Below are 27800 nucleotides of genomic sequence, written 5' to 3'. Positions count from 1 at the left end.
AGGAGGGTGCAATTATGGATGAGTGTATTTTCTTCACTGATTTTAATTTCATGAGAGCAAGTAACACGGTCCCCCCTCACCACACACAAAGGTTTCCCACTGTCCATTCAGCTGCTGAACCTCTCCCTGTTTTGTTACTCTGCTCACTCCTGTCTGTCCACTGGATTTACCTTACAAATTCTATTTATTTCCTATTGCTCCTGTATTCATTGTCTATTGTCCTCTCTGTGGCTTGTTTGAATTCTTAGACCACGCTCTTTCCCTCCTGCTTTGCCATGCATGCTATTTAGCTATGGCTTTGCCTTTCCAGAAAATACCCTGCTTCTCCTCCTTCCCCCTCCTCCTTCAAAGTTTCAGATTTCCCTTGCTGGCAGGCAGCGAGGGGCTGCACACCAGGCACCAGCCCTTGGGTCTGCTCTGTAACCACAGGACCTGATTCCCCTCCTGCAAACCGAGTAGCGTGACAATAAATCAGCTGAGAGGGGCTGCTTGGAAACTGTAAAACAGGGACAGGTAGTGAAACCAGCACATGGCTGGGCAGTGACCAGCTCACAGGAGTTCACAGCTCTCCCGTATATATCCCCTGGGGACAGCAAGGCTGAGTGAGACCTTTCAACAGATTAGCTCTGCCACACTGTTTAAAGCAGCTTTGAATGTTCAGCTGAGATGTGCTTAACCCTAAATCCAGCATCTGAAAGCGCCCTTCCTGTGCCTTCCGGCTGGCTCCCAGCTTGGCAGGGGGTTTGTCCCTAATAATGTAAATACAGCCAGGCTTTGAAGAAAATTTGAATCCAGACCTGAGCTTGAGCCCATCTGTAAGCGCTACTTGATTTTGCTTTCCTCAAATCTGTACTTTTGAGTACTGAGGAAAATGAGTCATCTCTCCTTTAATAGGTTCTCCTCCTGCAGCCGCCTGCTCTTTAAAATCCTTAAAAGTCCTTTAAAATCGCCGCTGTTTGTGCCTGGGTTGGCAGCCGTGACAAGCAAATATTTAAAGTGAATTTAGAAGGAAGTGTCTGAAGTGACTTTGTGGAGTCTCATCTTTGAGTTGCTCCGTGAGGAAGGCAGCGGAGCTTTACTGGGGTTCAAGTGTTTGAGTGTAGGGAGCTGCTTCCAGAACCTGTATCTCCAGTCCTGCCGCATTCGGTCAGAGTAGTTACTCAGTGACTTCTGTTTTCAGAGGAGTGTGAAGCCTTTACTGCAGAAGATTTATGTTTCCATTCGACATTATACAGTATTTTCCTCCCAAGATTTCAGTGAAGTTCTGCTCTTTCTGAATCGTAAATGAAAAAAAAAAAAATTACTGTTCAGAATGTTCTCTCTTGAAAAGATGTTTGCTTTTCACAGCTCAAACAGAAAACAGCTCAGTGCATCCAAAAGCTGCCTCACCCTTTGAGCGTGTTCCCAGATCTCAGCCAAGAGCACTACTATGGAATAGCTGTGAGTAGCCGGAAGAGCATTGTAGGGATTGAGATGCAAATGAGCGAACCAAGCAGCCCCCTTGGCTGCAGAGGTTCCCTATCTCCTGCTGCCCCTCACTTCTGAACTGGGGGAGGCTTCACCTGGGCTTTGCTCCGCAGCCACAGCCACCAGCCCGGCCTGGGCTCCCTTGGAAGGCTCAGCAGCTCGGGAAGGATGAAAACTGTGTCAGCATCAGGAAGGCGTGGAGGACAGGAGGGGCTTTCAAAGTCCCCATGTTGCCATTGCTTTTCTGGGTCCCGAGAACTAAATGCCACCGCTTTTTCTGAGTTAAAAGGAGGGGGGAATAAAAGCCAGAGGTAGTAGCCACTGCAAAATAGCACACTCTGTTCCTTTTCTTAAAAGTTCACAGTTTTCAGGCAGTTTCAAAAGTTCCAGAGAGTAATGTGACCTGCCTGGGCGCTTGTTTGTTTTATCAAATGCAGGGAGTTCGAATATTGCAAAGGAAATCAGATACAGTGGGTTGGGGGGCGTGCAGAGGGTTGCACATATAAACACTCGGAGGAATAAAGCAATATGGTGTTTTCTCTGTATGCTTTTCTTTCCAGTGTGAGGGAAGGAAGCAAAACATTCTAACAAAACCTCCTTCTAAAGAAATAATCAAGGCACTGAGCTCTAAAGCCTGTATCCCTGCACATGACTGGGAGAAAAAGGCGTTTTGCATTATTGCATGTTGTCATTACTTTGCTCAGTGTTGTCCCTCCGTGCTAATTACATGTTTACATGCATTGCATCATTGGGCAGAATTACTGTAATTATGTTAATACTCCATAATCAACAGAACACAGTACCTGTAATTTACCAAACAAAAAGGACATGAAAAGCTAAACCCACAAATGGAAAGGGATACACTGCAAAGGATTTAATCCTCGGTGCAGCAGCGAGCAGGGAGCAGGAAGCTTTCAGAGCTGGAATATCCTGCTTCAGCCATTGGATGCTCTCAGAAGACACCAGGGCACTTTGCAAGGTGTTTTAGCAGGTACTAAGGAGACTTACACACCAAGCTGTGAACAGGGTGTAAATGTTTAATGCTCATTCATGAGCTCTCACCTAGCAAAATCAGTGCCCTTCATAAAGCTGCATGGCAGACTCTTGAAAGAGCAACAGGAGACTAAGAAATTCGCTGATCTGGAAATATTTTAACCCCTCTCTTATCTGTGGATGTACAATATCAATCTCAACCCCCTTGTTGCTTCTTTGAAAGAAATTATATGGCACCTGGCTATCAGAGCACAGTTATGTGTGCAGCTGGATCATTTTCCTCCTACCCCCATCCGTGGGTTTTTTCCCTATTTATCTTGGCCCGGGTAGTTTGGGATTTAGGTTGATTCACCCCCTGCACTCCCCTCACGTCAAGGGTCTCTGTCACTAAGGTTTAAGTATCTGAAGTCAACAGCGGAATAACTCAGGACATTAAACAACACAAGGAGTTATCCCGAGTGGTCATTAAGTGGTGAAGATTAATACAAATAAGATCGAGTCCCAAGTGCTTCCTGGTAAGTGGAAACACAAGAAACTTGCAGCAAAATCGTCAGCCTTCATCTACAAGGAACCGCGCCTTGGTGGAGATCCTACTGCAAGCTGAGTCACCTGCTGCAGCGAGGCGCAGGGCGGGCATGCAGGGCTGCACCCCTGGGACAGGCTGGGGGGCACTGAGGGCATCCAGGGCTGCACCCCCGGGACAGCTGGGGGGCACAGAGGGCATGCAGGGCTGCACCCCTGGGACAGGCTGGGGGGCACTGCGGGCACTGGGGCTGCACCCCCGGGACAGGCTGGGGGGCACTGCGGGTATCCCCCGGGACAGGCTGGGGGGCACTGCGGGTATCCAGGGCTGCACCCCCGGGATCCAGGGCTGCACCCCCGGGACAGGCTGGGGGGCACTGCGGGCACTGGGGCTGCACCCCCGGGACAGGCTGGGGGGCACTGCGGGCACCGGGGCTGCACCCCCGGGATCCAGGACTGCACCCCTGGGACAGGCTGGGGGTCACTAAGGGCATGCAGGGCTGCACCCCCGGGATCCAGGACTGCGGGGCACTGCGGGTATCCCCCGGGACAGGCTGGGGGTCACTGCGGGCACTGGGGCTGCACCCCTGGGGACAGGCTGGAGGTCACTGCGGGCATCCAGGGCTGCACCCCCGGGACAGGCTGGGGGTCACTGCGGGCCGCCCCAGTGCGGAGGGCGCGTCTCAGAAAGTTTCCCGGCCACACGAAACCCTTCGGTCCTGCCCATCCTCACCCCCTCCCTACACGGGGCAGCCCGGGCGCCAGCGGGGCGGGGCAGGAGCGGAGCGGGCTCTCACCCCGGGCCGGGACAGCCGCCAAGGGGGCTCGGGGCAGCGGCGGAGCCCGGGCCGGGCCGTAGCCGCGGGCGGTCGCTGCTCCCGATCCGGCGCCGCGTTTTGCCGGCGCAGCAAGTGCCGGCCTTGCCGGAGGAGGAGCGGCGGGAGGGGGAAGGCGGAGGAGGAGCCGGCCCTCGGCCGAGCCGCTCCCGCCCCTCAGCTGGGAGCCCGCAGCCAGCGGGTGCGAGCGGCAGAGCCGAGCGGCGCCGAGCCGAGCTGAGCCGGGATGCGGGAGCCGGGGATGGGGTAGCCGCGCCGCCCTGCCGAGCTGCCCACCATGTAGGCGAGCCCCGGGCGCCGCGCACATCGCTCCCCGCCGCCTGCACCGCGTTCGCACCGGCCCGGGGGACCATGCGGAGCGCCCCGGTCTCCGGGCTGCTGCCGCTGCTCCTGGGGCTGCGGCTGCTGCTGGGCGGCGGCGCCGCGGCTCAGTACTCCAGCGACCTGTGCAACTGGAAGGGGAGGTGAGGCGGCGTGCTGCCCGGCCAGGGGGGAGCGGGGACTGCCGCGGCCATCGCCGTCCCGCCGGGGGAAGATGCTGATGCCGAGCACAAAAGGGAGACCTTCCCGCCGCGGTGCCCGGAACGGGGCGGCGGAGAGCCGGGGGCGGATCTGCCTCCCTCCCTCCCTCCCGGCGGGCTCACCTCGGAGTGACACTGGGCAACAACCCCGTGCAAGGAGGGATGGAGGGGCCGGAGCGGGCTGGGCTCCCCTCGGCGGGGTTGAGGGGCCGGGGCGGGATGGGCTCCCCTCGGCGCTGTTCGGGGGGCTGGGAGAGGGAGGGCGGTGCCAAGTCCGCCTCGGAGAAGTTTCTCCCCGCGACCATCTTCACCGCGGAGGCGGCGGCCGCGGCCGGGGGAGCAGCGCTGGGATGCGGGGCGGCGCGGCTCGGAGCGGCGCTGGGATGCGCTGCACCTGCGGAGCGCTCCCGCCGCCCCAGCGCCTCCCTCCCCGCCGCTCTCGCTGCTCCCGTCCCCCTCCGAGCGCGTCCCGCACTTGGCGCTCAGCCCCGGGGTCGCTCCCCGCTCCCTCGTCCCGCGGGATGATGATGATGATGATGATGGTGGTGATGAGCTCCGGGAGTGGGAGCTGGCACAGCGGCCACGCTGCTGATTTATTCTAATTGCACCGGTTGAGAAACCTCTTCAGTTCTCAAGTGTTTATCTCCCAAATTATCTTTCCTTTAATTGCTTGTAATATGTTTAACGCGTGTGGTTGGGTCTGTGACCTTTTCCTCTCTTCATAGGTTTAAAAAAGCAGCTCTGCTCAACTAGCAAGTGTTGATGGGTCAGACTTACTTGGGGAGTAAAATAGCTCCTGATTCTAACACACTCTTCAGATCTGACTTTTTCTAACATAAAAGTTTGGCTGGCCTGTATCAGTGGGGTGTTTTGGAGTTGAGAGAATTCAAAATGGGGAAACAATTGGACTGACTTTCAGCATCATGTTTTCGTATCTCTTACTGTCTGAAACGTGGTGCTTCGTATTTACTTTTTTTTTTTGCGTTTTTTTTTTTTTTGATAATTGATGCATATTTAATAGCAGTAAATCCACTTGAAGACGAAGAATCCACTTGCTTGATAGGGATCAAACTTCTGGCAAACTCCTAATTTGTCATTTTTCTTTACACAAACCAAAACAAAACCCAAAAACCCAAACAACCCCCACCCCCCAAAACAAACATACAAAAAACCCCCCTGAAAATGATGTACCAAAGCATTCCAAAGCATCCCAGCTGCCGTACTTACCTGGACCTTGCTATCTGGTACTGCAGCAAGGATTTTAAAAGAACGGTGACAATCCCCTGCAATTCTGCCCTGTTTTGCTGTTATTTTTGTCTTTGTTTTCTTAGAGCAAGCAGTGACCCCTCATTCACCTGAGCAGGGTTAGAATAAGCAATGCCTGAGTATCAGCTAAGGGTGATGCTTGGGGTGGGGGGAAGTGAAGTCATAGGGTGGCTTGTGCTGGTGGATTTGAGAGTCATGTCATCTTCTGTAGTGAACCTGAAGGTGTTTTCTCACTTTTATGTACATGTCTGTATTAAAAGCAACAGTCTTAAAACCAAAACATTCTGGATATATTTTTTCCCCCTATTTGCTTGTGGAGAAGTGATAAACTTCTACCCCTGAGTAGGATGAAGAACTTCACCAGGATTCCTTTGGATATCCCTGATGCTTCCAGGGAAATCTGATGCAGTGCACAGCTTGACACCTGCAATTTAAGTACAAGCCATAATAGCATCTTAATAAATAGCTTGTCAGAGAGCTTCCAGGAAAGCTTTGTCCAGGAGAAAGCAGAAACTTCACTATGATGTGTCCAGTTATTACTTTTGCTGTAGCTTCAGGTTTTTTTGTGCTGCAATGACCTCTTGATGCTTTGGGCAAAAGTTCTTCAGTGACAGGCTGAGAGAATATGCTGGCCTGGCATGTCTGACTGTAGGGTAGAGAATTCAGCTCTTATGTGGCTGCTTTTGTCCATCAGTCTTGCTCTTGGTATGGTGGATGCTCTGAGGAATTCCCAATGTTCTCTAGACTGTCATCTCTTAATAAATTCTCCAATTTAGGAGCAAAAGTTCCCTGTGTTCATTGCAGGGTGCAGGGAGGACATGGGTACTTGTAGGGCTCTTCAGCACAGCTTTAATGGAATAAAGAAATAACTGAAGTAGGCAGTGTGAATATTCTTCTTGCTCCCTTTTTCTTTAAATAACACCTGCTCCACATTGCAGCATTACAGCTTACTGCAGTGATATTGTAGCAGGTTTTTCAGTGCAGACATAAGGGGATGGCTGAAGCCAGAAAAGGAGAAGAGCAAGGAGATAGATGCAGTGATTCAGGATGTCCTCATGGATTGGGATGAGGAAGTAGCTGCAGAAGTAGCTTGTCATAGAAGTAAGTCCCAATAAACAGCACGCATTTAAAATGGGTGGATGGCTCATCCACCACTGTTAATCATGAAACACCTGCCCTATGTCCTCTCCATATAATCAAAAACCCAAAACTCCAATGAGTTGGGAGAATAAAAAGGCTCCTGGGTCTCCATGACTGTGTGGGCCTGGTGTGTCTGATGGGTGGCTAGTGAGAGCTAAACCTGGTGTTAAACAGTCTGTGTGAGGACAAGTCATTCTGACTGAAAGCAAAGCGACAGGTTCTACTGGGTGATGATGGTTGCTGTTAAATAATGTGAACATGTATTTTGAAATCTGCTTAACTTTTGAGTCATCCTTTATTATAAGGCTTAATGTGTGCAGGTACTCGTGCTTGATGTATCTGTCTAATGGCATCACTCTTGCCTGTGGGATAAATTGGCTTTCAGAAGATAATTTCAGAGTCCACCCTGTTTTCGTTTGAACACTATGAATGTTTGAACGAAATTAACGTAGCTTTTTTTTTTTTTTTTTTTTTCCCTCTGGCAGAAATTCACTGCCTCACTGTTGTTGGGATCACTTGCAACAGAAGTTTCACTGCATGAGTTCAGAGTTTTGCCCCTGTCTTCCTTCTGTTTAAGCACTCAGGCTGGAAGGTGCCAGTATAAGTCCTGCAAAACCTTTGCAGCTTATTTTGATGTCTTGAGTAGGGACAAGTGATGTGTGAGGATAACTTTCTGCCCCTTTGCTGATGGATAACTTTTACACTGTTTAATTTTGTTTATTTGCAGCTTGCATATAAACAGACTTCTGTGTTTTCTGTTGAGTGGCATCATGTGTGTGCTGGGGTGAAAACTGATTTTGTGGACCAGATGTGGATTTACAGTCAACTTGAAATATCCCTTTGCAAGTAAAGTTTCCTGAATGTGTTAAATACTACTGAATTTGAGGGCAAGAGTCTAAAGGTTAAAAGCTTGTCCCTCTTTCCTCTTCATCTGTGTTCTTGATGTGGCTTTCAAGATTCTTCAAAAGCACATGTTTGGAGGCTCTATTGTTATTAAATATGACTTTTTTCTTTCTGAGCTTCCTTGTGTAACCTCTATCAAGTAGGTCACACTGACACTCACAATAATGAGTCACGTCAACAGTAAATGCAAACCATATGTTTTGGGTTTTTTCTCTTTTACACATTGCTTGTAGTTACTTTCTAAGTGCTGACTTGAGTTTAGACCATGTTCAGTACCCAAATATGTCTTTGGGATGGGGAACTGTGTGTTTGGAGGTTTCTGCTGAGGAACCAGGGCTTGATGTCACCACTCGCACTACACTAAAATATGTGTCTGCTTGTAGCCCATCAGTGAAAACGATAAACTGAGCTTAAACCTCATACTGGGTGGCAGTACAAAAAAAAAGCAGCACAGTTCAGTGCTTCCCCAGCTAGGACATGGAGAGAGCTGTCTCCTCTCCTCTTTCTGCCTCCCAGGGTGGAGACTGGGGCTGCCCAGCTGGGCTCGAGGGTATCGGGAGCACGTAGAGCATTGCTTTTGCTGCAGTTTACAGGGTGAGCTTGGCATCCCTCCCAGTTTCAGATCCATTGGGAATATAGACTTGGAAGGGGAACAAAGTACTTGGAAAAAGGTGGAGTCTGATCTGCGAAGCTGGATTGAGCCACCAGGAAGGGAGTTTGAGCCTACGTGTTTTACTCAGTACGCACAGCTCAGCTGATGGGCAGTAACTGAGCCTGTAGTAATTTAATTACTTTTGATCATGTGCTTATATCCTATTTAATTTTGAAGCCGATTACTAGTGGTTTAACATTTTCTTCTGGGGGATGATTTAAAATTGTTCTGTAATATTAAGGTCGAAGTGTTAGGAGAGACCTGCGCTGCAGAGCTGGATGGGCCAACACCCAGTGATGTCCTGGGCTTCCTGCATTTCTTGCTGTGTGTTTTGAAAGGTTTGACATTCCCATTGTTAGCTCTGTCATTCCTGTAACCTTCTTTTTCTTTCTTCCTCCAGTGGCTTAACCCACGAGTCTCACAGGAAGGATGTTGAACAGGTCTACCTCCGCTGTTCTGAAGGGTCCATAGAGTGGATGTACCCCACGGGAGCACTCATAGTCAACCTGCGACCCAACATCTCACCTGCCTCATACAAACACTTGACTGTTTGCATAAAGCCCTTCAAAGACTCTGCAGGAGCAAATATTTATTTGGAAAAAACTGGAGAACTGAAACTCTTGGTCCGAGATGGAGACCGCAGCCCCAGCAGAGTGTATTGCTTTGGCTACGACCAGGGGGGTCTGTTTGTGGAGGCCACTCCTCAGCAGGACATTAGCAGGAAGATCACAGGCTTCCAGTACGAATTGATGAGCAAAGGGATAGCAGCTGATTTGCACACAGCTTCTGGTGAGTTCTGGGCTCCCACCTCCTGTGTTGGGTGTATAAGTGATGGCAGAGAGGGAGTGCATGAGTGGGAGAGCGGCTGCCTGTGAGTTTCGTGTGCTTTTAAGGGCATGTTTTATAAACAGAACTACTGCGGAAGAATTGATTTGGTTTTTGGTTTGTTGTTGTATTTTGGAAGCTGGTGGCATGGGCTGAACTCCCATTTGTTGAGGGCCACAGTGTGCAGGAGTCTCCCCTTGCAGGGGCAGGGTGTATTTCAGGAGCTGGCTTTACCCTACACTGAACTCCAGCGTGAACTGGGCTTCCCAGCCTGGCTGTAACACTTTTCTAACTACTTTTTTTACTCCGTTTTTAAGACTCTGCTGCATGTTTTGAATAATAAACATTTGAACAAGGAGGCACTCCTTTTCCTCAGTTTTTTTTTCCCCTTTGCAAGTAGTGCTACTTGCTGACCTAATTATTGCTTTTTCTGTTGTGGGTTTTTTTTTAAATTCAAACAAGGAAAATGGTGTGTTCCTTCCTCAGCTCTCCTTATTACACTGTCCTGAGCATTACTGTGTCATGGCAGAGCTCTTCAATACTTTTACAGGACAGTGTTGTCTTCTCTCTCAACCATTATGAAAAGCAAGTTTTGTAGGGAGCAGTTTTACTCCAAGGAAAAGCTTATAGGAAAGAGGAGTGGACAAACTGAAAGATCTTACAAGCCTGTAAAGTCTGGTACTAAATAGCGTTTGGAATAATGGCTGTAGGTGTGACTTAAGACAGTTTGAGAAGAAAAAACTGGCATTTGTGGAGCATGACAAGAGTGAAATGGGAATTCCCTTTAGACAGGTGATACCATGCATCTTACCCATTCAGGATTGTCTCTAGCTTTTATCCCCAAAACCAAGGAGGGGAGATTTCCAGAATAGCCCAAGGAATTGCAGATTTAGGGTAGTTTACCACAAACGACTGCAAGGATTTCAAAGTTTAGGTGTTTTAAGTGGGGAAACGGATTTGTTTCAACCACATTTCTCTGCTGAAACATGGGCTGCCTTTCTTCTTTTGGGTGAGGGCAGTGAGAAGAGCCCTCAGAGCACACTTGGGATGGCTCAGCCCGGGGTGAACCGGTGTTTAGTGAGGCTGTGTGGCCCCAGAGCTGCATGGATGCTGGCCAGACTCTGCCGTGCTGATGCCACATGCTCTGCCTGAGATGCTGCTTGGTAAGCAGTGGTGTGACTAATTAAACTGCAGCTGGATCTTCCAGGGATATCTTCCCTGGGATAAGTGATTGCAGAACTTGTTCCATCCTCTCCCCTCCCCTGGCTCCTTTCCACATCAGGCTCTGGGTTGTTTGTGAATTTGTGCAGCCCTGCCAGTGGTAAATGTTGTCACGCCAGCTCAGATGGGGCTTTATTTTTGTGCAGCTCTGAGCTGGACTCGGCTCAGCTGAGCAGAGTTGGGCTCAGGCCTGATGCAGTAACCTCGGGAACTGGCAGGTGGCAGCTTTGCCATTAAAACAAAAAAATATAAACACAAATATTTTAAATTTGAGGTCACTGCCTTTACTTTTGCCATGCTCACAAGTGGTAGCTTATTATTGGGCGTTCTGCATTTCAAGCAGACTGCTCTGCTACATCCAAAATTGCTGTAAATGAAGTGGGGTATCTCTGCTGAGCTGCTTTCCCAGTAAGATCATTTGTGCAGAGATGAATATGCCATGCAGAATGTCAGCTATGTAGTAAAATTCCATTGCAGAAGACATTAAATACATTGTTTAATCTGTTGTTTGGGGAATGTTCCCAGCTTCAGTGCTGCTTTCTCTGTCAGGCTGTGAGGATGGGGACATGGGGTAATGAGAAGTCACTTAAACTTACTAAAAAAAGTCCTGTGCTCTTTTATTTTCAAAAAAAGTTTAATTTTTTCTGCATATAGTAAAATAATATGACAGAAATGCTGCGAATCATTGCTGGGTTTAGTCTGCACTTAGGGTTTCCCCTGAGCTTTGCTCATTGAGGACTTGCTGCTGATATCATTTACCAGCACAAACTGCCGTTTTTTCAGAACTAAATGCTCTTCTTTACACATTAAATCTTGGAGGTTTTTAAAGCTGATGTATTTTTTTCAGGGACGTTCAGAAGTCAAACTGAGGACTGCATCCAATTACAGCCTTCCTCTTTAATAGGCACATTAAATCACTTTTTCGGTGACTGCTGTATTTTCAGCTGTAACAGACACTGGTTAAATTTCAGTGCTGTCTTATGAAACAATGTGGTGGGGAATCTGCTCCGTTCTCCAAGTGTCTTGTTTGGCTAGAAGAAGCTTTTTAATAGTTCATCAGCAGAGCCTTCAGGGCAAACTGGGGATCTCTATTGTATTTTAAATTATTTCTCTTGCCTTTTTTTGGATCCCCAGACTCTGGGGAGGGGCTGTGCAGGGTGAAAACACGATGAAAATGCCATACATTACTCTTTCCAGTACTCACTTAGATGAGCACTTTTATTTTCCTATAAATATCTGTACATCTGGGGGAACTGCCAAATAGCTGCCTTGTGAGGCTTCCACAGAGCAATATATGTGAGGCTCTTTGCAGCTTGTGGATCTCCTTTCTTCTGCTTCTAGTTTTTCTGTGAAACCTCAGACGAAATGCCCTTTACTGAGCTGTTCATTTGGAGGGGGACTTTACAATCACTGAAATCACTGAAGATTTTTCCCCCTGGAGAGGAAGCTCAAGTCAGAGGCAAGTGCTGACCTTAAAGGAGCTGAAAACTGGGTTTAAAGCTCTGCATTTCCTCCCACCCTTATTTCAGTCCCTTGTTCACAAGCATAGCTGATGTTTCTGGGTGCTGCACTTTGGAAAAGCAAGGCTGCTGTGTCTCAGTTGCAGTTTGACAGAGTTTAGCAGAGCTGGCAGTAGGTGTGAAGAGGTGACAAAGATGTGAGATGCTGTTGTAGATGGGGTCAGAGATCTGCCGGGCAGAGGAAGCTGCAATTGCTTCTTCTGACGGCAAAGAGCTGAAAATTGCAAATATTGCATGATTTCCTTGCTACTGCAGAGTGGGGAGATGACTGTCATAAAAGACCCAGGTGTGGGGCTCTGCAATCCAGCCCTTTCCTTGTGCAATAACTACTTGCTAACAACTTCTCCCCGCTTTCCCTAAATGCTGTGTTTGTTTCCTGGTGATAATTGTTGTACTCTGCCCTTGAATTTACTCTCTCTTCCTAACCTGGCATCCCAGCGCTGATTAAAGGGTGTAAGTCATCTGTTTAATACTTTAATGACCTGTTGTGTCCTTAGAGTCCTGACATTGCAGGGTGCATCAACAAATCAACAATGCTTGGCATGGTGCCTGTGGTTTAATTAGAGATCCTCAAGTTTTATTAGTTTACACCCATTCTTTCCCACTTAATCAGAGTCTAGCAAATAACTCAGTAGAAAACACATGCAGGTTCTGCATTGGCCTTTCCCTTTTTTTTTGAAAAGTTGAATGACACAGGGCAGTCTTAACAATTTTCTAGATTTTGAGGACTTAACCCTTTTCTTACCTCTGACTCTCTGCCTTACCACAGTCTCTCAAAATTTCCCTAACTGTAGGAAGAATTTGTGCTGTACTGGTGGATTTTAATTCAGATTGCTGACATCTGGTATGGGAAGTTTTTTTACTGTGAGTTTTACAGTTTTTTTAACAGTCAAAAAAAAGTGCATTTCAGTGGGGTTGTAGTTTCTTAAGGAGGGGAGTGAAGGCAAGACATGCCACAGTGCTTGACATCACTTGATGGGAGTAGTCCCTAAGAAGGGTCACCTTGACAATTCAGGCATCTGGATGGGTGTGTTCTCTCTTCATATCCAAAGTGATGGTTGACTGAGAGTGCTTTTGATTTCAGATTAGGCTTTGGGCTGCACCCTGGATCATTCCCATCCACACTGATGCTCCATTAACTCCAGCTCACGCTCTGCAGCCCCCGCTCTGAAACCTCCCCGAAGAACTGAGGCACTGTGACATTTTGGCCTGAGGCCATTGGAGAATCAGCAGAACTTGTTTGAGTTGTTGAATTCTGTTGATTCTAATCTTTTCTGCTTGTGCAGGAGGAAAATACTCTGAGTATCAGCCATGCTGCCTATACTGGCAAGTAGCTGGAGGTTTTGGCAAGAGTGGTCTGGCCATGTAGTCCCTGCAAGTTTTCTGAAGGTGCTGACCCACAGGAGCTCCTCGTCTGTGCCTGGGCTGGGTCTGCCTTGCACCACAGCAGACTGCTTGCTTTAAATTTCTATGAAAACTGTGAAGGTCCCTTGAGAGTAATTTACTTTTTGAGTACCTCACCTTCTGCTCAACTAAGCTGAAACAAGAACCTGTAGGTTTGACCAAAAGTTTTGGGGAGGAAGGTAAATCCTTCCTCTTCTGAATCTGTCGGTTTGACCAAATCTTTTGAAGAGGAAGGTGAATTCCCTGTCCCACCAAAGGAGCTCTATTTTGTTACTTTAAATCTGTGTTTCAGGAGCTGGGCTCTGGGTCCAGCTTTATTCAAGCTGTGTAGTTTGCTCTTGCCATTGCACACTCATGGGAGTGTGTGTAATTTAGTTGTCAGAGCTCAGAGGGTGTATTGAAAGCCCTTTCATTACCCACCTGCTTCTGTGTTGTAAAGAAGTCAAACTTTAACAAAAATGCTCCTTTATCTTGATGGCATCTACAGATTTAGTGCAGATTCCATTAACTGTTTTATATGTTTTCTTTATTAATGCTGGGTACCTGGCTGAGAATATTAATACATAGGAGGTGCAACGCTTGTGTGGGTATCTGAAAAACAAGGCAAAACCGGATAAATCCAGCTAAGTAATTAACAGTATTCAGCTATTTCCTGTATGCTGTTAATTCACTGTCCTGAGAAAACAGAGCAGAAATCCAGAAAGATCAGAAGTCTTTGGGCTGTACCAGTGTTTCTGCTAACAAATGGCTTTTTAAAGCACCTTTCTTACCCTGTGATCTTTAATGCAGTGTGTGTTTGGCAGAGGTGGGACACCAAGATGCCCTATCTGCAGGAATCCCCCCAGGGCTCTGCTGTCATTCCACCTTGTAGTTCCTAGTCCCATGCTTTCCTCTGGTTCCTCATAAATATCTAATCTTTAGGGGTTTTTTTTGGTTTTTCTTTTTTGTTTTTTTTTTTTTTTTTTTTTTTTTTGGAGGCTGGATGTGCTGCTTAGCTTTGTAAGCTGAGGCAGCAGATCGTGGAATCACAGAAAGGTTTATTGTGGAAGAGACCTTTACAGTGCAGCCCTCTGCAGTGTGCAGGGACACCTTCCTCTGGATCCCACTGCTCAGAGCCCCACCAGAGCTGCCTTTGAATGTTTCCAAGTTTAGGGCATCTACCACTACTCTGCATCCTGTTCCAGCAGTTCACCATCCTCACACTGGTGTATTTTTCGCTTCTTGTCAGAGTGGAAACTTTCTGGTGGCGAGCAGGAGGCTGTGCCTGCTGTGCCCACTCTTTGCCAGGGTAGCCATGACCGAGCTCCTTGCTGCTGTGGGCAGGAGAGGTGATGGAAAGAAGCACTTGGAACACTTAAACTGAAAGTTCCTGTGACCTTTATGCCTAGCACAGGTTCTGCCTGAGTAACTGTGACCATCTGAGATGTTGGCACTGCGCTGTGTGGCAGAGTGGGAGCACATGGGGTCTGCTCCAGTACTCCCCATCAGATGAGAAAAATGCCTTGCTTTGTATTTCTCTCCTCCCTGTTTTCTGTGCAGGTTAAAACTCTCATACCTCTTGGGGTTGAAGGATTTGAGCTAGATGGTTTTTAAGGTCCCTTCCAACCCAAACCATCCTGTGACTCTATGAAGCACAGAATAGGTTGACACTGAAGTCCTCTCATTTGGGGTTGGCTGGAGAAATAATTCATGAACAGCAAAGTTGAGAGATCTGCCCTATAAGCCTGAGCACATCTTGCTGGGTGTCTCACCTGTGCACCTAAAGCTTTGATGGTTTGGCTTTTCTCTAAAAGGTCGTAAACAAATTTTAAGAGAAAAACATCAGAAAGCAGCCTTTATTGCAGTTTCTCAGAATACACTGCAATTAATGCCTATGCAAGGGATTATTCTGCCACGCCTGCTCTAGGACACGATATTTCAATTTTTTTTTTTTTTTAATGTGTGTTCCCCCTTATTGCAGGAGCCTGTCCACACTTAATTTTGTATTTCCCATAGTATCCAAAACTTGGTACAAAATAACCATGAAAATGTTACCAGCATTCCCTCACCCTGCTGTGCAAAGAACACATTTAAAGCTGGTTTTTGAGGGTGTGTCACTGAACCGTGTGTCATGGAGCAGCACCTAGCTGGATCAGGCTGGCTGCTCTATAACATTGCCTGGAGTGGGAATATTTTGAGAAGCTGGAAATCTGCTCCAGTTATTCATGTGCCTGAATTGGTCTGGTTTGTGGTGAATGATTGACTGGGAGGGAGAGTTTGAGAACAGTTTTTGATTTTTTTTTTTTTCCCCCCTGTGTGGAATGGTTTCAAAGAGCTGCTCTGATGCTCAGGCAATGCACACACCCATACATCACCTTGAACTGAGCATCTGAAAAATGTTGGCCTAAGAAGCATTCACTTAAAACACCCACCAAAATTGGATGGATTCCCTAATTTAATATCTCCTTCTCCCATGAAAAATATTTTTGCCAATATCTTCTCTGGCCCTGCTTGTCCTTTGATGTTGCTGGGCAGGAGCTGGTTTTGCAGTGGGCAGAGGAGGTGACAATGGGGCTGCAGTGATAAATACACAGCTGCAGGGGACAGGGGGATAGAAAATTGCTTATTTTTGCTAGACTGGCCACGAATGCCGTTAGCTTATTTCTCAACTCAGTGGGCAGTCAAAACCAATAAGCAGTCAGGTGTATTGTCCGGGCAGCTGGGGCTCTGCTCTGCCCTGACCTTTGTGTACCACCAAAGATGGGCCCACAAACAGAGCTGCAATCCAGCCCAGTTGCTTGGCAGTCTTTAATAATGCTCTGTGCTTGCTCTGCAGAACTGTTTAGTTTGCTAATTCCAGAGGCTGTAGTTAAAGAGGGGACGAGAGGGTGGGGAAGCTGCATTCCTCTTCCCACTGACTGAAACATGGGCCAGATCTTTCCTGTGTTGGAGTCTTGATTTGCAGGACAGAAAATCTCTTTCACCTCGATCTGTGGTAGAAACCAGCAGATATTCACTGAAATATTGCACAGATATTCTGGACCTAAAGCTGTGATGTGTTATGTCTGACCTTGAGAGGTTTAATACTGGCTCAGAAAAGCTGCTGCCCTGTAACAGCCTTGGTCCAGCTAACCTATTTCTGGTTCAGGTTTGGGGAAGGATTTTTTGGTGTGGGTTTTATGGACACCTCCTGACTCCTCTGTGGGATTTGAGCATTAACTCCTGCAATGGGCATCGCCTCTGGTGTTTGCCCATATCCTTTCTGTATTGAAGCCCTGGGAGTGCTGTAGTAATCAGAGGTGCTGGGAAATGCACGTGGAGCTTGTCTGGCATTCCTTTGCCCTTTCTGCCTCCCAGGATCATTTCTGTCTGTACAGGATGCACCTCTGCCCACCAGAGCTGCTGCTAGCTTTACATCAATTTCTTCTATCTGCAAGTGGATGTCAAAAATTTGAGAGAGAAAAAATTGTTCCTAGTAGAATTGGTGAATGGGCTTGATATGACCAAGCAGGGTGTGCTTTTAAGGAAGAAAAGGTGATGTATCTCAAAGCTTTTACTGTTTCAAATGAAAAGTTTTAACTAGCTTTTTTTTTAAGGTTAACTGGACAATGTTACAGCATCGAAGATCTCTTGCTGTGTAGATGTAGCCCCTTCACAACCCTTCTCAAAAACCGACTGATTTAATAAACATGATTTTATAATGAAAACTGGCCTTGTTCCTTCAGAGCTCTCCCACACACCAAAAAGAATTTGATTTCTAGAAATAGGAAGGAGAAGGACCTGTGTGGAGCTGAGTGCACATATGCTTCTTTTTTTTTGTTTTTAGAGACTCACTTAAGCTTTGATCTGTCATTACTCCACTCTCAGGGTTTAACTTTAACCAGCCACTCGTTTCTTAATTCTATTCCTCTGTTCCATCCGAGGCATTAATGGACTGGACCGAGGGGGAGGAGGGAGGAAGGCTTTGGTGTTCCTGGCAGGTTTCCAGCCTGGTGGTGGGTGCTGGCTCCAGCCTCTCCTGTAGCCCTGGCAGGGGCAGGGAGAAGTGCTTGGCTGCACAATTTCCCCAGGGCATGGGAGTGAAAAACACCTTACTTGTTCGTTTTCTGCATGACAGCTGAGCTCTGTGTTAGCTGTCGGAGAGAAAGCCCAACAAGACATCAAAAACTCCATAACTTCACCTTTTCCTGGATCTGACCCGTGTGAGCTTTTACAAGGCTTTGGCATGACGTTTTCTTTAGAAGAAAGAGGAAATCTTTCCGGAGTGAATTTTGGGAGGGGATGAGCCAAGCCATGTGTCTGTGTGGGTTTTGAGTCAGGGGAAGCATTTCCTTTGGTCCTGTGTGGCAGGGGTGCAGTGCTGGCACGTTCTTGTGTGTGACAGAGGGACACTGCTCCAGCCCTTCTGCTGCAGGTCAGAGGGGATCACAGGAGCCCCTCAACCATCCAGAGGCACCTCTGACTTCCAGCAGCTCATTTCTCCTCCTGCTTCCCACTCCTAATCCCCCTTGGGCAGTAGAGGTAGGTTTGAGGAAGGAGAGAGGGATTTTCTGTGAGATAGTCAAATAGAGCTGCTTTTTTATGGCTTTATAGGGGTGTCCTGTGCACGTAGAGCAGGAGGAACTCTCAGCAGTTATCTTGCTGCCATCTTCTCCCTTTAATTGCAGTTAGGGAGGGAGAATAGGAAAGCAAAATAAAAAAGCAGATGTGTACAGGTGCTGCTTGCACAGGAACATGGGCCGGTGTGGTTGCAGAGACACTTCTGCTTTGCTGGGCTCTGCTGCTGCAAAGCAGAGAGAGGAATTTAACTGGGCATCTGATCTGCTGAGTGGGGCATTTTGGACACAACATCTTGCAGACTTGACTGTAACTGAGGGTTTTTTGTAGAGCTGTGATGCAATGGGTAAGTGTAGGAGCTGGGCTGGGATTTGGCACTGATTCAGTCACGGTTCTGTCTCTGCCCACCCCACTGAGGAGGGACAGGAAGAAGTGTCTTGAAGCTGTGACACTTCCCATCATTTCTCCTGGGTTGATGCAACTCATGCATGGAGGTAGAGTTTAATAATGTTTCATGCTGCTTAAATAAAAACTGCTCTGTGGGTTTTTCATTCCTTATGTTTTGTTTTGTTTTAAATTTTAAACTAATGGCTGTGCTTCTAGCTGACCTTTCAGCTCATTTGTTAGAATGGCTGCTGCATCTTGGAACAGCAAAAAGGCATCAATCCCAAAGGATCCTTACGTGCTCTGTATCTGCTGGGCCAAGTTTCAGTTTGAAAGCTGTTGCAAATGGAGCTTGCCCAGTACCAAATCTCTTCCTCACATTGTTTACATAAATAGTTAATCTTTGGTACTTAGGGACTTTAATACCCTCTTGGAAGACAGTTCTGTGAAAAGATAAATTCCTGGTTTATGATCTCTTGTCCTAACGTTTCTCAGAACACAAAGGTCATCACATCTCCAATAGTGAGGTTTTACAATATGCTTTTTTTATTCTTTCTTTGCAGGAAGGAAGTGGTATTGACTCGATTCTCTTGTCACAGTCCATGCCACAGCCTGCAAAAGCCTGCATTTCATTAAATTTATTTGCAGGTTTAAACTGTTCTTGGCCAGTGTCTATATTTTCCAAGTTATTTCTGGAAACTTGCACGTATGTGCAACTTCAACCGAGTGTTAGAAGGCAAGGAATGGGATTTGACACTTCCTTTTCTGGAGGGGTAAAATCACTTTTTATACATAGATGTAAAATTGCTTTTTATACATTTTTTTTTCAGAGAGGTCAGGGGAGGATGCCCATTGCAGCATCATGATGTTGTTTCAGCTGCTCCATCACCTCCTTATCCTGTACCAAATCTTGGCTGTAAGAAGAAGGGAATCTTTGAGTTTTGTATCTGTGCCTATGATCTCTGTCCCAAGTTGCCTCTTCTGCTCAGCACAGGGGCTCAGATTGACTTTCTGGCAAACAGGGGGATGAGCACTTCTGCCTTCAGAAGAGCACTAAACTCTCTCATTATGTTACTCACAGCCTTAACTTTGTATTCATCAAAGCACAGCCTCATTGTGGCCTGCCAGTGCTTAGAGGGGGCTGACAAAAAAAAGGGGAAGTGTCTTCTTGACATGGGTAGATAGAAGATAAGGGGTAACAGTTCTAAACTAAAGGAAGAGAGATTTAGATTAATACTGAAGAGAAAATCTTTGCTCTGAGGATAGTGAGGTGAAGCTGTGGCTCCCCCAGCCCTGGAAGTGTCCCAGGCCAGGTTGGATGGGGCTGGGAGCAACCTGGGATAGTGGAAGGTGTCCCTGCCATGGGTGGGAATGAGATGATCTTTCAGGTCCTGTCTGTCCCAAGCTGTTCTGTGATTCTGTGGTCCCATGTCTGAGGCTTACTGATCCAGAGGGATGGGAGCAGGGCAAGTCCAACTCTCCTGGTTGTTCCCTGACTTGCTGTTTTCCTACTGACATGCTGGAAAAAGTGCAGTGCTTGCAGAAAGCCCTGTAATCCTACCCCATCCAAAGACAGGAAAACCTTGTAAAACAAAGGAGTGGTGAGAGAGCTCCTCTGTGTGTTGTGACAGGGTGTCAGTAATTTCCAGCCCAGCTGTGGACAGGCTCTGTGTCTCCTGGCCCTGTTTGCTGTGTGGCTGCAGGTATTATGTTAAATGCAGGTGTGCTGGATGCAGCTCTGCTGGCCTCAGCTCTGGTTCCTTCTAAATCCGAGGTGCACTGACAGTGCAGCTGCAGCGATGCAGTTTTAGGTGGTGTTTCAGTGTGGGGGTTGTGAGGGTTTTGAGGTTGAGTGTTGTTTTGGCTTGCTCAGGAAGGGCTTTCTGAGGTGGTGAGGAAAGTTGAGGTGTATCAAGAAAGGAAAGGACTAGTCACAGCCTGGTAAACCAGAGTGGTTATCAAATTCTTGTCCACCTCCACTGCACAGCAGGTTTTTTGTCTGGGATATGAGTTGTGAGAGGTTTGCTTCATGGAAGAAATGCACCTTCAGAGAGGAAGCACAGGCATACTTAAGAAGAAATAATTAGCAGGATTTATTTCACTTTGTAATTAGTTAAAGCAGGATCAGAGCAAGATTTATTATATTTTTTTCTTGCTCATATGATGTTTGTCCCTAAACTCTTGTTTCCCATCTAAATCACTGATCCAATAAGCAGCTGAGACATGATCATTTTTGCTTAGGACTCCGAAAAACAGAGAAATGCACCATTATTGGAGAAACCACATCTCTATTTTTATAATCTGCTCTGGGAAGTCTGCGCTCTGTGTTTCCAGGAAGGAGACTCGTCCTTGTGATGCCCTTTCCAGTCTGGGTGCTGCCAGTTACAGAGCTGGGAAGGTGTGGGTGGGTTTCTTTGTTCCATGTGAACTAATGCTGATGTCAAGCTGAGGGAAATGGGTCTGTGGCCCCATACGAGTGTGGCTGGAGGTGCTGCAGTACAGGGACTGCAACAAAACCCATCTGAATGCCTTGAAGAGAAAAGACTACTTGTTTTAATCAGAATAATGAACAGAAAAGAACGCTTCAACCCTGCCTGGACCTCCTTGGTAGCTCTTGATGCTTAAAAAGGTCTGATTGCTCATCAAAGGGTTGTTCAGGAGTGCCGAGGTGTGGGTGGAAGGGCAGATAAAGAGCTCTGTGTTTTCATCCCCCAGCATCCACACCTTCACCACACGGCACGCGTGCAGCCGCTTCTTCACGAAACCAAAGGGTATTCCTCGGTGAAGTGGTTTTCTGCAATTACTTTGTGTTCAACATTTTCACTTCTGCTTAAAATGGGTCTCTTCCTGTGCGTGCTGCCGGCACAGGGGCGTGTGTTCAGCACAGCCTCTCTGGGGACACAGGATGGAGAAGGTCTCACTGAGTGGAGTGTTGGGGTGGTGGGACCTGCAGCAGGGCTCTGACAGCTGTGACGGCGTGGAGTGTGTTGGAGAAATGTGGACAGGCAGAAGAAACTTCTTTCTTGTGGGTTGGAAGCTGGTTTTGGGGTAAGGTCGGGTCAGTGAGACCCATGGGTGGCTGTTGAAACACAAATGTTTCAAAATAAGACCGGGCCCCTTGATGTGGTTTCTGTGACGCCTGCAGCCAGAGCCAGCACGTCTCGGTTCCATGTGTCCTGCAGGGAGCTGCCATCCTCCACCACGGCCCCTCCATCACCCCACCTCCTCTCTTCCGAGGAAAGCAGGGTTCTGTGCACACAAACCAAAGGAGGAAGGACTGGAGCTGTGCGTGTGAGCTGAGACAGGCCAACAACACCTCCCACCACTCTTCGGGCAGAGCTGAACTGCAGCTCTAAAGGGGTGCTCAAACCATCCCCAATATTGGGGAAAATCCTTCCTAGACACCCCAACTCCCTGGTGCTGGCAGAGCTGGGAACCACTTGTGTCGGAATCTGTGCTATTGATGATTCTGAGATTGTAGAAAGTCTCTGTCTGTCAGCCCCGCTGCCAAAGCAGAAGCCATAATTCGTCTGTGCTGGTTTCAAGGTTGTTTATTCTGTTTATCTCTAACATGTTCTGCTGCCCTGCCGCAGCTCTGTCCTGCAGGGCAGCGTGTGGGGCTCTGCCCTCAGTGGGATGTTACAAACATTAAATACCACAAACTACCTGTGCTGGATTTACAATAACGTGCCAATATCTGTCACCTACGTTGGACAGTGTGTCCCCAGCCTAAACCAACAGAAAAATGCCAACACCACAGTGAAACATGGAGGGCATGAAGAAGGAGAAAAAGGACAAGACACACCCAATTCCTCCATCTTGTCCCCTTTGAACCCCTAATCTAAAATCCTAAAATTTTACTTTTGCACCCGTGCCACACTTAATTATTACTTCTATCAAACACTCAGAGCTGGTAATTCATCCTGTAAGATTGAAAACTCTTTTCCATGGCCAGAGATCACAGCCAGTGTCTCTGGGGGCTCTGTCCAGGGGGGTTCCTGACCCCTGCCAGGGTCCCAGACCTGCCAGGGCAGCCAGAGGGAAGCTCTGGATTCCCACACACCTGAGGCTCGTGGCATCTCCTCAGGGCACATCCCTCTCCACCAAGTGATTCTGCCTCCCCCTGGAGAGGTCCAGGAGAGGACCAGCAACGTGTTTGACAAAACTGTTGGCCAACAAGTGCGGTCTATTGTTAGCATCGCCTCGTCCTCCTCACTAACACCAGGTTCAGAGGGCAAATCGCTCAAAGCAGCTGGGACATGACTGCTGGCTTGTGAGGAATGATGTAATTACATCTCCCTCTGCGGGGAGGTGAATAGAGAGGCCTTTGGAGGCTCTGGGCGTTGGAGGGAGAGGGCTGCCTCAGGTTACTCCAGGTCAGGATACTGTCAAAATCCATCAAAGGCGCTCCCAGGAGAGTCGGCAGCCGACGTGCACAATGCAGGCTTTATGCCACTGCTGGTGGAGCTGAGTTATGGGCATCTGGGCTTTAGAGGACTTCAATAAAATGTTGCTTTTCTATGTTTTTTTTCCCCCCGCCTTTCTCCTGCTGCTGTGTGAATTCAGGCTCTTTGGCTCATGGAGTTTAAAAGAATTAGAGGAGCTGATGTTGATATTGTTGTTGCAAGTTCATAGGCTTGCTTTTGGATGTGAGAACCTGGGCAGCCCTTGAGACATCCCCAGGGAGTCAGGATCTGGCAAACACAGCTGCCTTGTTTAGTAACCAGGCCCAGTTCCCCAGAAAATGAACATCTTCACCTGCTGTGCATGCGTGAAGTGCTTTTCTTGGGGTTGGTTTTTAAAAAAAAATTATTTTTTATAGTTATAAGGATGCATTCTGTTCTAGCCTGAGGTGTGTGTGTTATTTTGAGCTATGGCAGGAGCAGAGCACCTACTGCCCAATCCAAGGGGAATAAGTGCTGAACTGCAGCTAAACCCATGAACTTTTGTGTTAAACACACAGATTCCTTCATGGCTGTGATACAAAAGAAAGTGTAGGCATTGCCACCTCCTAAGGATTTATTTTCTTTTATGAGCCTTTATAGAAATCAGGCTTTGGTTGTAGCCAGTGGATGTTGTTTGCTTTTTAATGGTTCATTTACCTCAGCAGTAATCCTTCACAACTTGCTTTCCGTCTGTGCTTCCATACCTTGTTTTTGCCACTTGCAAGATCTATTTGATACTCAGATGTGGGAGTTGTCCCACAGAAGATGATTTTTGGTCATCATCTGTCTGGAGTTGCAGAGATGGGTGGTGGAGAATGGTTGTTAAAGCAGCTCATATGCCACCACACCACTGTGAGTCAGCTGGACCTGAAGCAGGTTTTAAGTAATGATCTAGTGTGAGCAATGCTGAGCATTTTTAATTTCCTTTTGTATTTAAAAAGGCTGCAGGATTTTGCCTAGGGTCCGCAATTAAAATTATTTGATTCTGTGTACATATGGAGGTTTGTTCATTTGATTTATTACTGTGTCAGTCTATTTAAATGGAAGGAACCACTTTTAAAGCATTTTGTTTTTCATCTTTAATGCTGTTGCTTGTGTTGCACCCCTTTGGAGAACAGAAATGCCTTAGTCATTTTGGTGTTTTCAATTTTCTGACGGGGCTGGATGAACTACAGAGGTGTCTGGTCTAAACCAAGACTTAAAAATGCTCAGATGCCTTTTTATTACAAGGTCTTTCCAGAATGAAATATCTGTGGGTGTAGAGGATGTCCATCAGCTGTGCTTTGTTTTGGAGCTTGTGTCCATGTGAAAATGCCATGGGATTTGTGCAAGGTCCCTCTGTGTGGTTGATCTGAGTCAGGTCCTCATTTGGGCAGAGGGAGCCTGGGGAAGAGGGACTCCTGCCCTGGAGGGATTTGGGAGGTGCCATGGATGAAGCAGCTCCATGGAAGGATTTTAGTGACTTAACAAACTAAGACTTGCCCAGGGAAGTGGTGGAATCACCATTCCTGGAGCGTTCAAACCGTGTGTGGATGTGGCCCCTGGGGACAGGGGTTAGTGGTGGGCATGGCAATGCTGGGGCAATGGTTGGACTCGATGATCTTAGAGGTCTTTTCCAACCTGAATGATTCCGTGATTCTGTTACAGTTTTCTTTGTCAGATGAAGCTACTTTAGTTGTTCTAGCCACTGATCAAAATCTCTTGAGTCTAAAACTTGAAGTATCTTCAGCCTGAATTTATTCTAGTTCTCCAGTTATGTCTAGGCTTCATCTGGTTTTTGCATTGCTCATTATATTAAAAATTTTTCAAACTTTTCTGAAGAGAGCTGAAATACTATGTGGGGAAAGAAGGGCAGGGAAAGCTGGCTTGTTTCTGAAAGCTTTGGAGGTATTAAAACTAAACAGAAACGTGATTGATCCAGATGCTATTTTGCCTATTTCTTGTCTCTTCTTTTGGAGCTTTTTAAGCTCCTTGAATTATTCCTTCAAATATCCCTGGCCAGAAATGTGCATTTTACGTTTCCTTTAATCCTATTAAACAGCGTGTTACACTGTGTATGAATCATCTGACTGGAGCAAATCTGGTGGATTTGGTTCAATAATCCTTCTTTCTGGATCACTGCCTTTCTGGGTCCCTGGAAAAAGGAGGAGATTTGCCATGTCTTGTGTCAGAGGGTGGCAGAGCATTGGAGGCACCAGCTGCATCTTCTGTGGACAAGCTTAAATCTACTTTTAAGTGCAATGGATCAACTTTGGGAAGCAGGAAGGGGGGAGAGGAAGGTTGTGACTGTTTGGGAACCTAAACGAAGTGTTTTCAGATGTTGAGGTTCAAACCCCAAATTTTTTGGGGTGGGAGTGGGTTCAGTTTGCAGTTTGGTGGTGGATGGTGTGATGGAATCTCATCGTTCAGTCACCTCCAGTGGAGCCCTGCTCTGCTGGAGTCTGTGCCTGTGCTGATCCAGAGTTTCCATGTGTTGAGGTGACACCAGGTGACAGAGACGGTTCTGATCCTGGTTCTGATCCTCGTTCCACTGTGGAGACTCACTGAGCATGGCCAGGCAGGGCAGATCCTGAGAATAAGCAAATTCCTGAACTCAACAGGGTGTTAGAGAAACATCTGTACTGCAACTACAGCACCTTCTCCTCAGAAATATCGGGCTGAGTACAAAGAGGAGCCACATTCTTGCATTGATTAGATTAGTGCAGATATCCAAATGTTTCCAGCAGTACAGGAAATGGTCTTTGTGCTGCTCGAGCTCAAACAGATACTGGCTTGAGTTTCCTTTGCCTCATCACCCTCCAACATGTGCATTGGGGTTTTCCCCTCCCCTCCTTGCTTCCCCCCATTGGTAACCTCCCAGATCTTTGATGTGGTGATGACTAAATGGCCCAACAACCCTTGATAGAAATTGTAAGAGAGAAGCTTTGCCATCAGAATAGAAAAGACACATGATGTGAAAGCTTTTGAGTGAATTTACAGCAGAGTGCCCTTCAAATACACCCAGTACCAAATATCTATTTTCCATAAGTGCAGTGAGCGTGTGCAATGTTTGCTGGACAATATATCCCAGAAGGATTGGAAAAGAGATCCCTATTCCTGCTTGGGTACAAAAATCTCATGGAGGCTCTGGGGTTAACTAGGGGTAGCCCCCACTTCTTGTAGTGGTAGAAATGCCAGACAGATCATTGGAGTGATTGTGCCCATGCTGTGTGTGTCAGTTTTTGTTTAGTTTGAATGGTTTGTTTATTTAAATTGGTTGATTTGCTGCTGTCTAAGCAGCAAATAAATAAAGCTTATTTATTTATTTAATAAATAAATAAAGTTCTAAGTTTATGCTTATTTATTTGCTAACTGTGAGCCTTCCTGTGCAGCTCCCTGCCGACCCTGCAGTGACACTGAGGTCCTCCTGGCTGTCTGCACTAGTGATTTCGGTGAGTTGCTGTCTCCTCAATCCCCTCTCCTCCCAAAAACACCAACAGAGCTCTCCTCACACCTGGCAGCCTCCAGCAGCAGTAAATGTGGTCTGAGGCACATGGAGAGAGAGCTCTGGGGAGCTCAGAACTCTCTGCCCAGCTGGCACCTCCCCAGGGTGGACAGAGCGACACAGCAACCACGGCAGAAGGTCAAGGATTTGGGTTCATCAAGGAGAGGCCATTATTTCTTGTTGGTTGATTTGACAAGAGACCAAAAGTTTCACTAATTGTCCATGCTTCCCTTTTTAAAAGGGAAATTAGCATTAGCTGTATCTGTAATGGCTGAAGAACAGAAAGTACGTTTTCAGGGAGCATTTAGCACGTATCTGCTTGTTAGAATTCTTCATGATTAATGCTATATTTCTGATGTAATTATTTTTATGTTTATATTTAATATGTGGGCTCCTTATGCTGGACAGATTACAAATATAAATGATAAAAAATGCAAGTATATACTGTCGGTTTCTGGATAATCCTAACTCTCAGATTAACAAAGGACCAAAATTTGGGTTGCTGTTGTGAAGTCAGTTCCCCTGGTTGCACAGGCCTGAGTTTGGACCAGGGTTTCCCAAAGCAGTTTTGTGTAATAATCCTTAAAACCTTTTTCTGTTTCCAGTGATCAGAGGCTCCATCCAAAACGTAACGAACGAGGCAGAAGAGCAAGAATCCATAATTCACGTCGGTGTCAGCAAACTGTACAGGCAGAAGAGCAAAGTCTTCCAGCTGACAGGGGAGAGTGGGAACTGGAGAGGACAAATAAAGACCTTGCTGGAGTGTGGGGTGAAGCCAGGAGATGGAGACTTCCTTTTCACGGGACGTATGCACTTTGGGGAGGCCAGGTTAGGCTGTGCCCCTCGTTTCAAAGACTTCCAAAGGATGTACAAAGAGGCAAAAGACAAAGGGCTAAACCCATGTGAGATTGGCCCAGATTGAAACCCCCTGTTTGGCCGAGGATGGCTTTTAGCATTTGGCCAGGAATGTTTCCTGGCTGCAGTGGGAACTCTGAACAAACGTGGTGACTGAGGCTGGGCAGAGCTGGAGGCTGAGATCCCCCAGCCTGAGGTGCTCACAGGCTCATGGAAGCAACAGAGGTACGAGCTCAGAGGGCTGCCAAGCAAGAAAGGCTGGATTTTTAACCAATCTTCTCCTTATGAATTAAGTTATTATATTTTTTTAGTGACTTCCTTAGGAAAACAAACAAAGAAAACTCCCATGTCTTAATAAAAGAAAAACCCAAATGAAAGCCAAGATGCCTTTGTATCTTTTTAATACTAATTTTTAAAAATGTCTTAAGCTGATGTAGCATTTGGTATGGCATATTCTGTATAAATGGCCGAGAATGTGATAGAGCACGGTAAAACATCTTAACATTGATGCTTTGTAAAAAGCTTGGTGTACAATTCAAAGTTGTTTCTTATGACAGAAATTTATGGAGCCAAACTCTTATGTGTGTGTGTTGGTTTTTTTTTTTTTTTTTATTTGAAAGAATGTACAATAGCCACCTGCAATTTTTCGTCCAGGCTGGCAAATTCTTTCCATTCCAGAGAAATAAAGGTCCCTGGATTTGACACATGCTGTTTAAAATCTTTATTTTTTTTCCTTTCTTCTTAAGGCCGATTTCAGCTAGTCCAGATGTGCTCATAGATCAATTCTGGGCTGCTCACTTATTTTGTGGCTTTGCTGAGCAGAACC

At 46.9% G+C, this 27800-nt stretch overlaps 1 protein-coding gene and 1 long non-coding RNA gene across 2 annotated transcripts; one reads left to right on the top strand and one right to left on the bottom strand.

Annotated features, from left to right (window-relative positions):
- Positions 1–7: 7 nt before the first annotated feature.
- LOC140685255 (uncharacterized) lies at positions 8–4663 on the bottom strand. The gene is made up of 2 exons (XR_012058577.1): positions 4463–4663; positions 8–1273 (listed from the first exon to the last, which is right to left on the bottom strand). It is a non-coding gene; the product is annotated as an uncharacterized lncRNA (long non-coding RNA).
- METRNL (meteorin like, glial cell differentiation regulator) lies at positions 3959–27676 on the top strand. Its single transcript, XM_030287327.4, has 4 exons — positions 3959–4282; positions 8701–9089; positions 26007–26066; positions 26725–27676. The coding sequence occupies exons 1-4, from the start codon at positions 4170–4172 to the stop codon at positions 27039–27041; spliced, it is 879 nt and encodes a 292-aa protein (XP_030143187.1). The 5' UTR covers positions 3959–4169; the 3' UTR covers positions 27042–27676.
- The last annotated feature ends 124 nt before the right edge of the window (positions 27677–27800 follow it).

Source organism: Taeniopygia guttata, chromosome 18 (genome assembly GCF_048771995.1).
Source record: "Taeniopygia guttata chromosome 18, bTaeGut7.mat, whole genome shotgun sequence".
NCBI lineage: Eukaryota > Metazoa > Chordata > Aves > Passeriformes > Estrildidae > Taeniopygia > Taeniopygia guttata.
Note: the sequence above shows the minus strand (reverse complement) of the source record. Positions and strands in the feature narration are given on the sequence as shown.

What these genes read in the sequence shown, in the direction of transcription:
- METRNL (XM_030287327.4), top strand. Translation starts at nt 4,170, where the DNA reads ATGCGGAGCGCCCCGGTCTCCGGGCTGCTGCCGCTGCTCCTGGGGCTG. An exon ending in CTGTGCAACTGGAAGGGGAG is followed by an intron (nt 4,283 to 8,700) that starts GTGAGGCGGCGT and finishes TTCTTCCTCCAG; the next exon opens with TGGCTTAACCCACGAGTCTC. An exon ending in TGTCTGCACTAGTGATTTCG is followed by an intron (nt 26,067 to 26,724) that starts GTGAGTTGCTGT and finishes TTCTGTTTCCAG; the next exon opens with TGATCAGAGGCTCCATCCAA.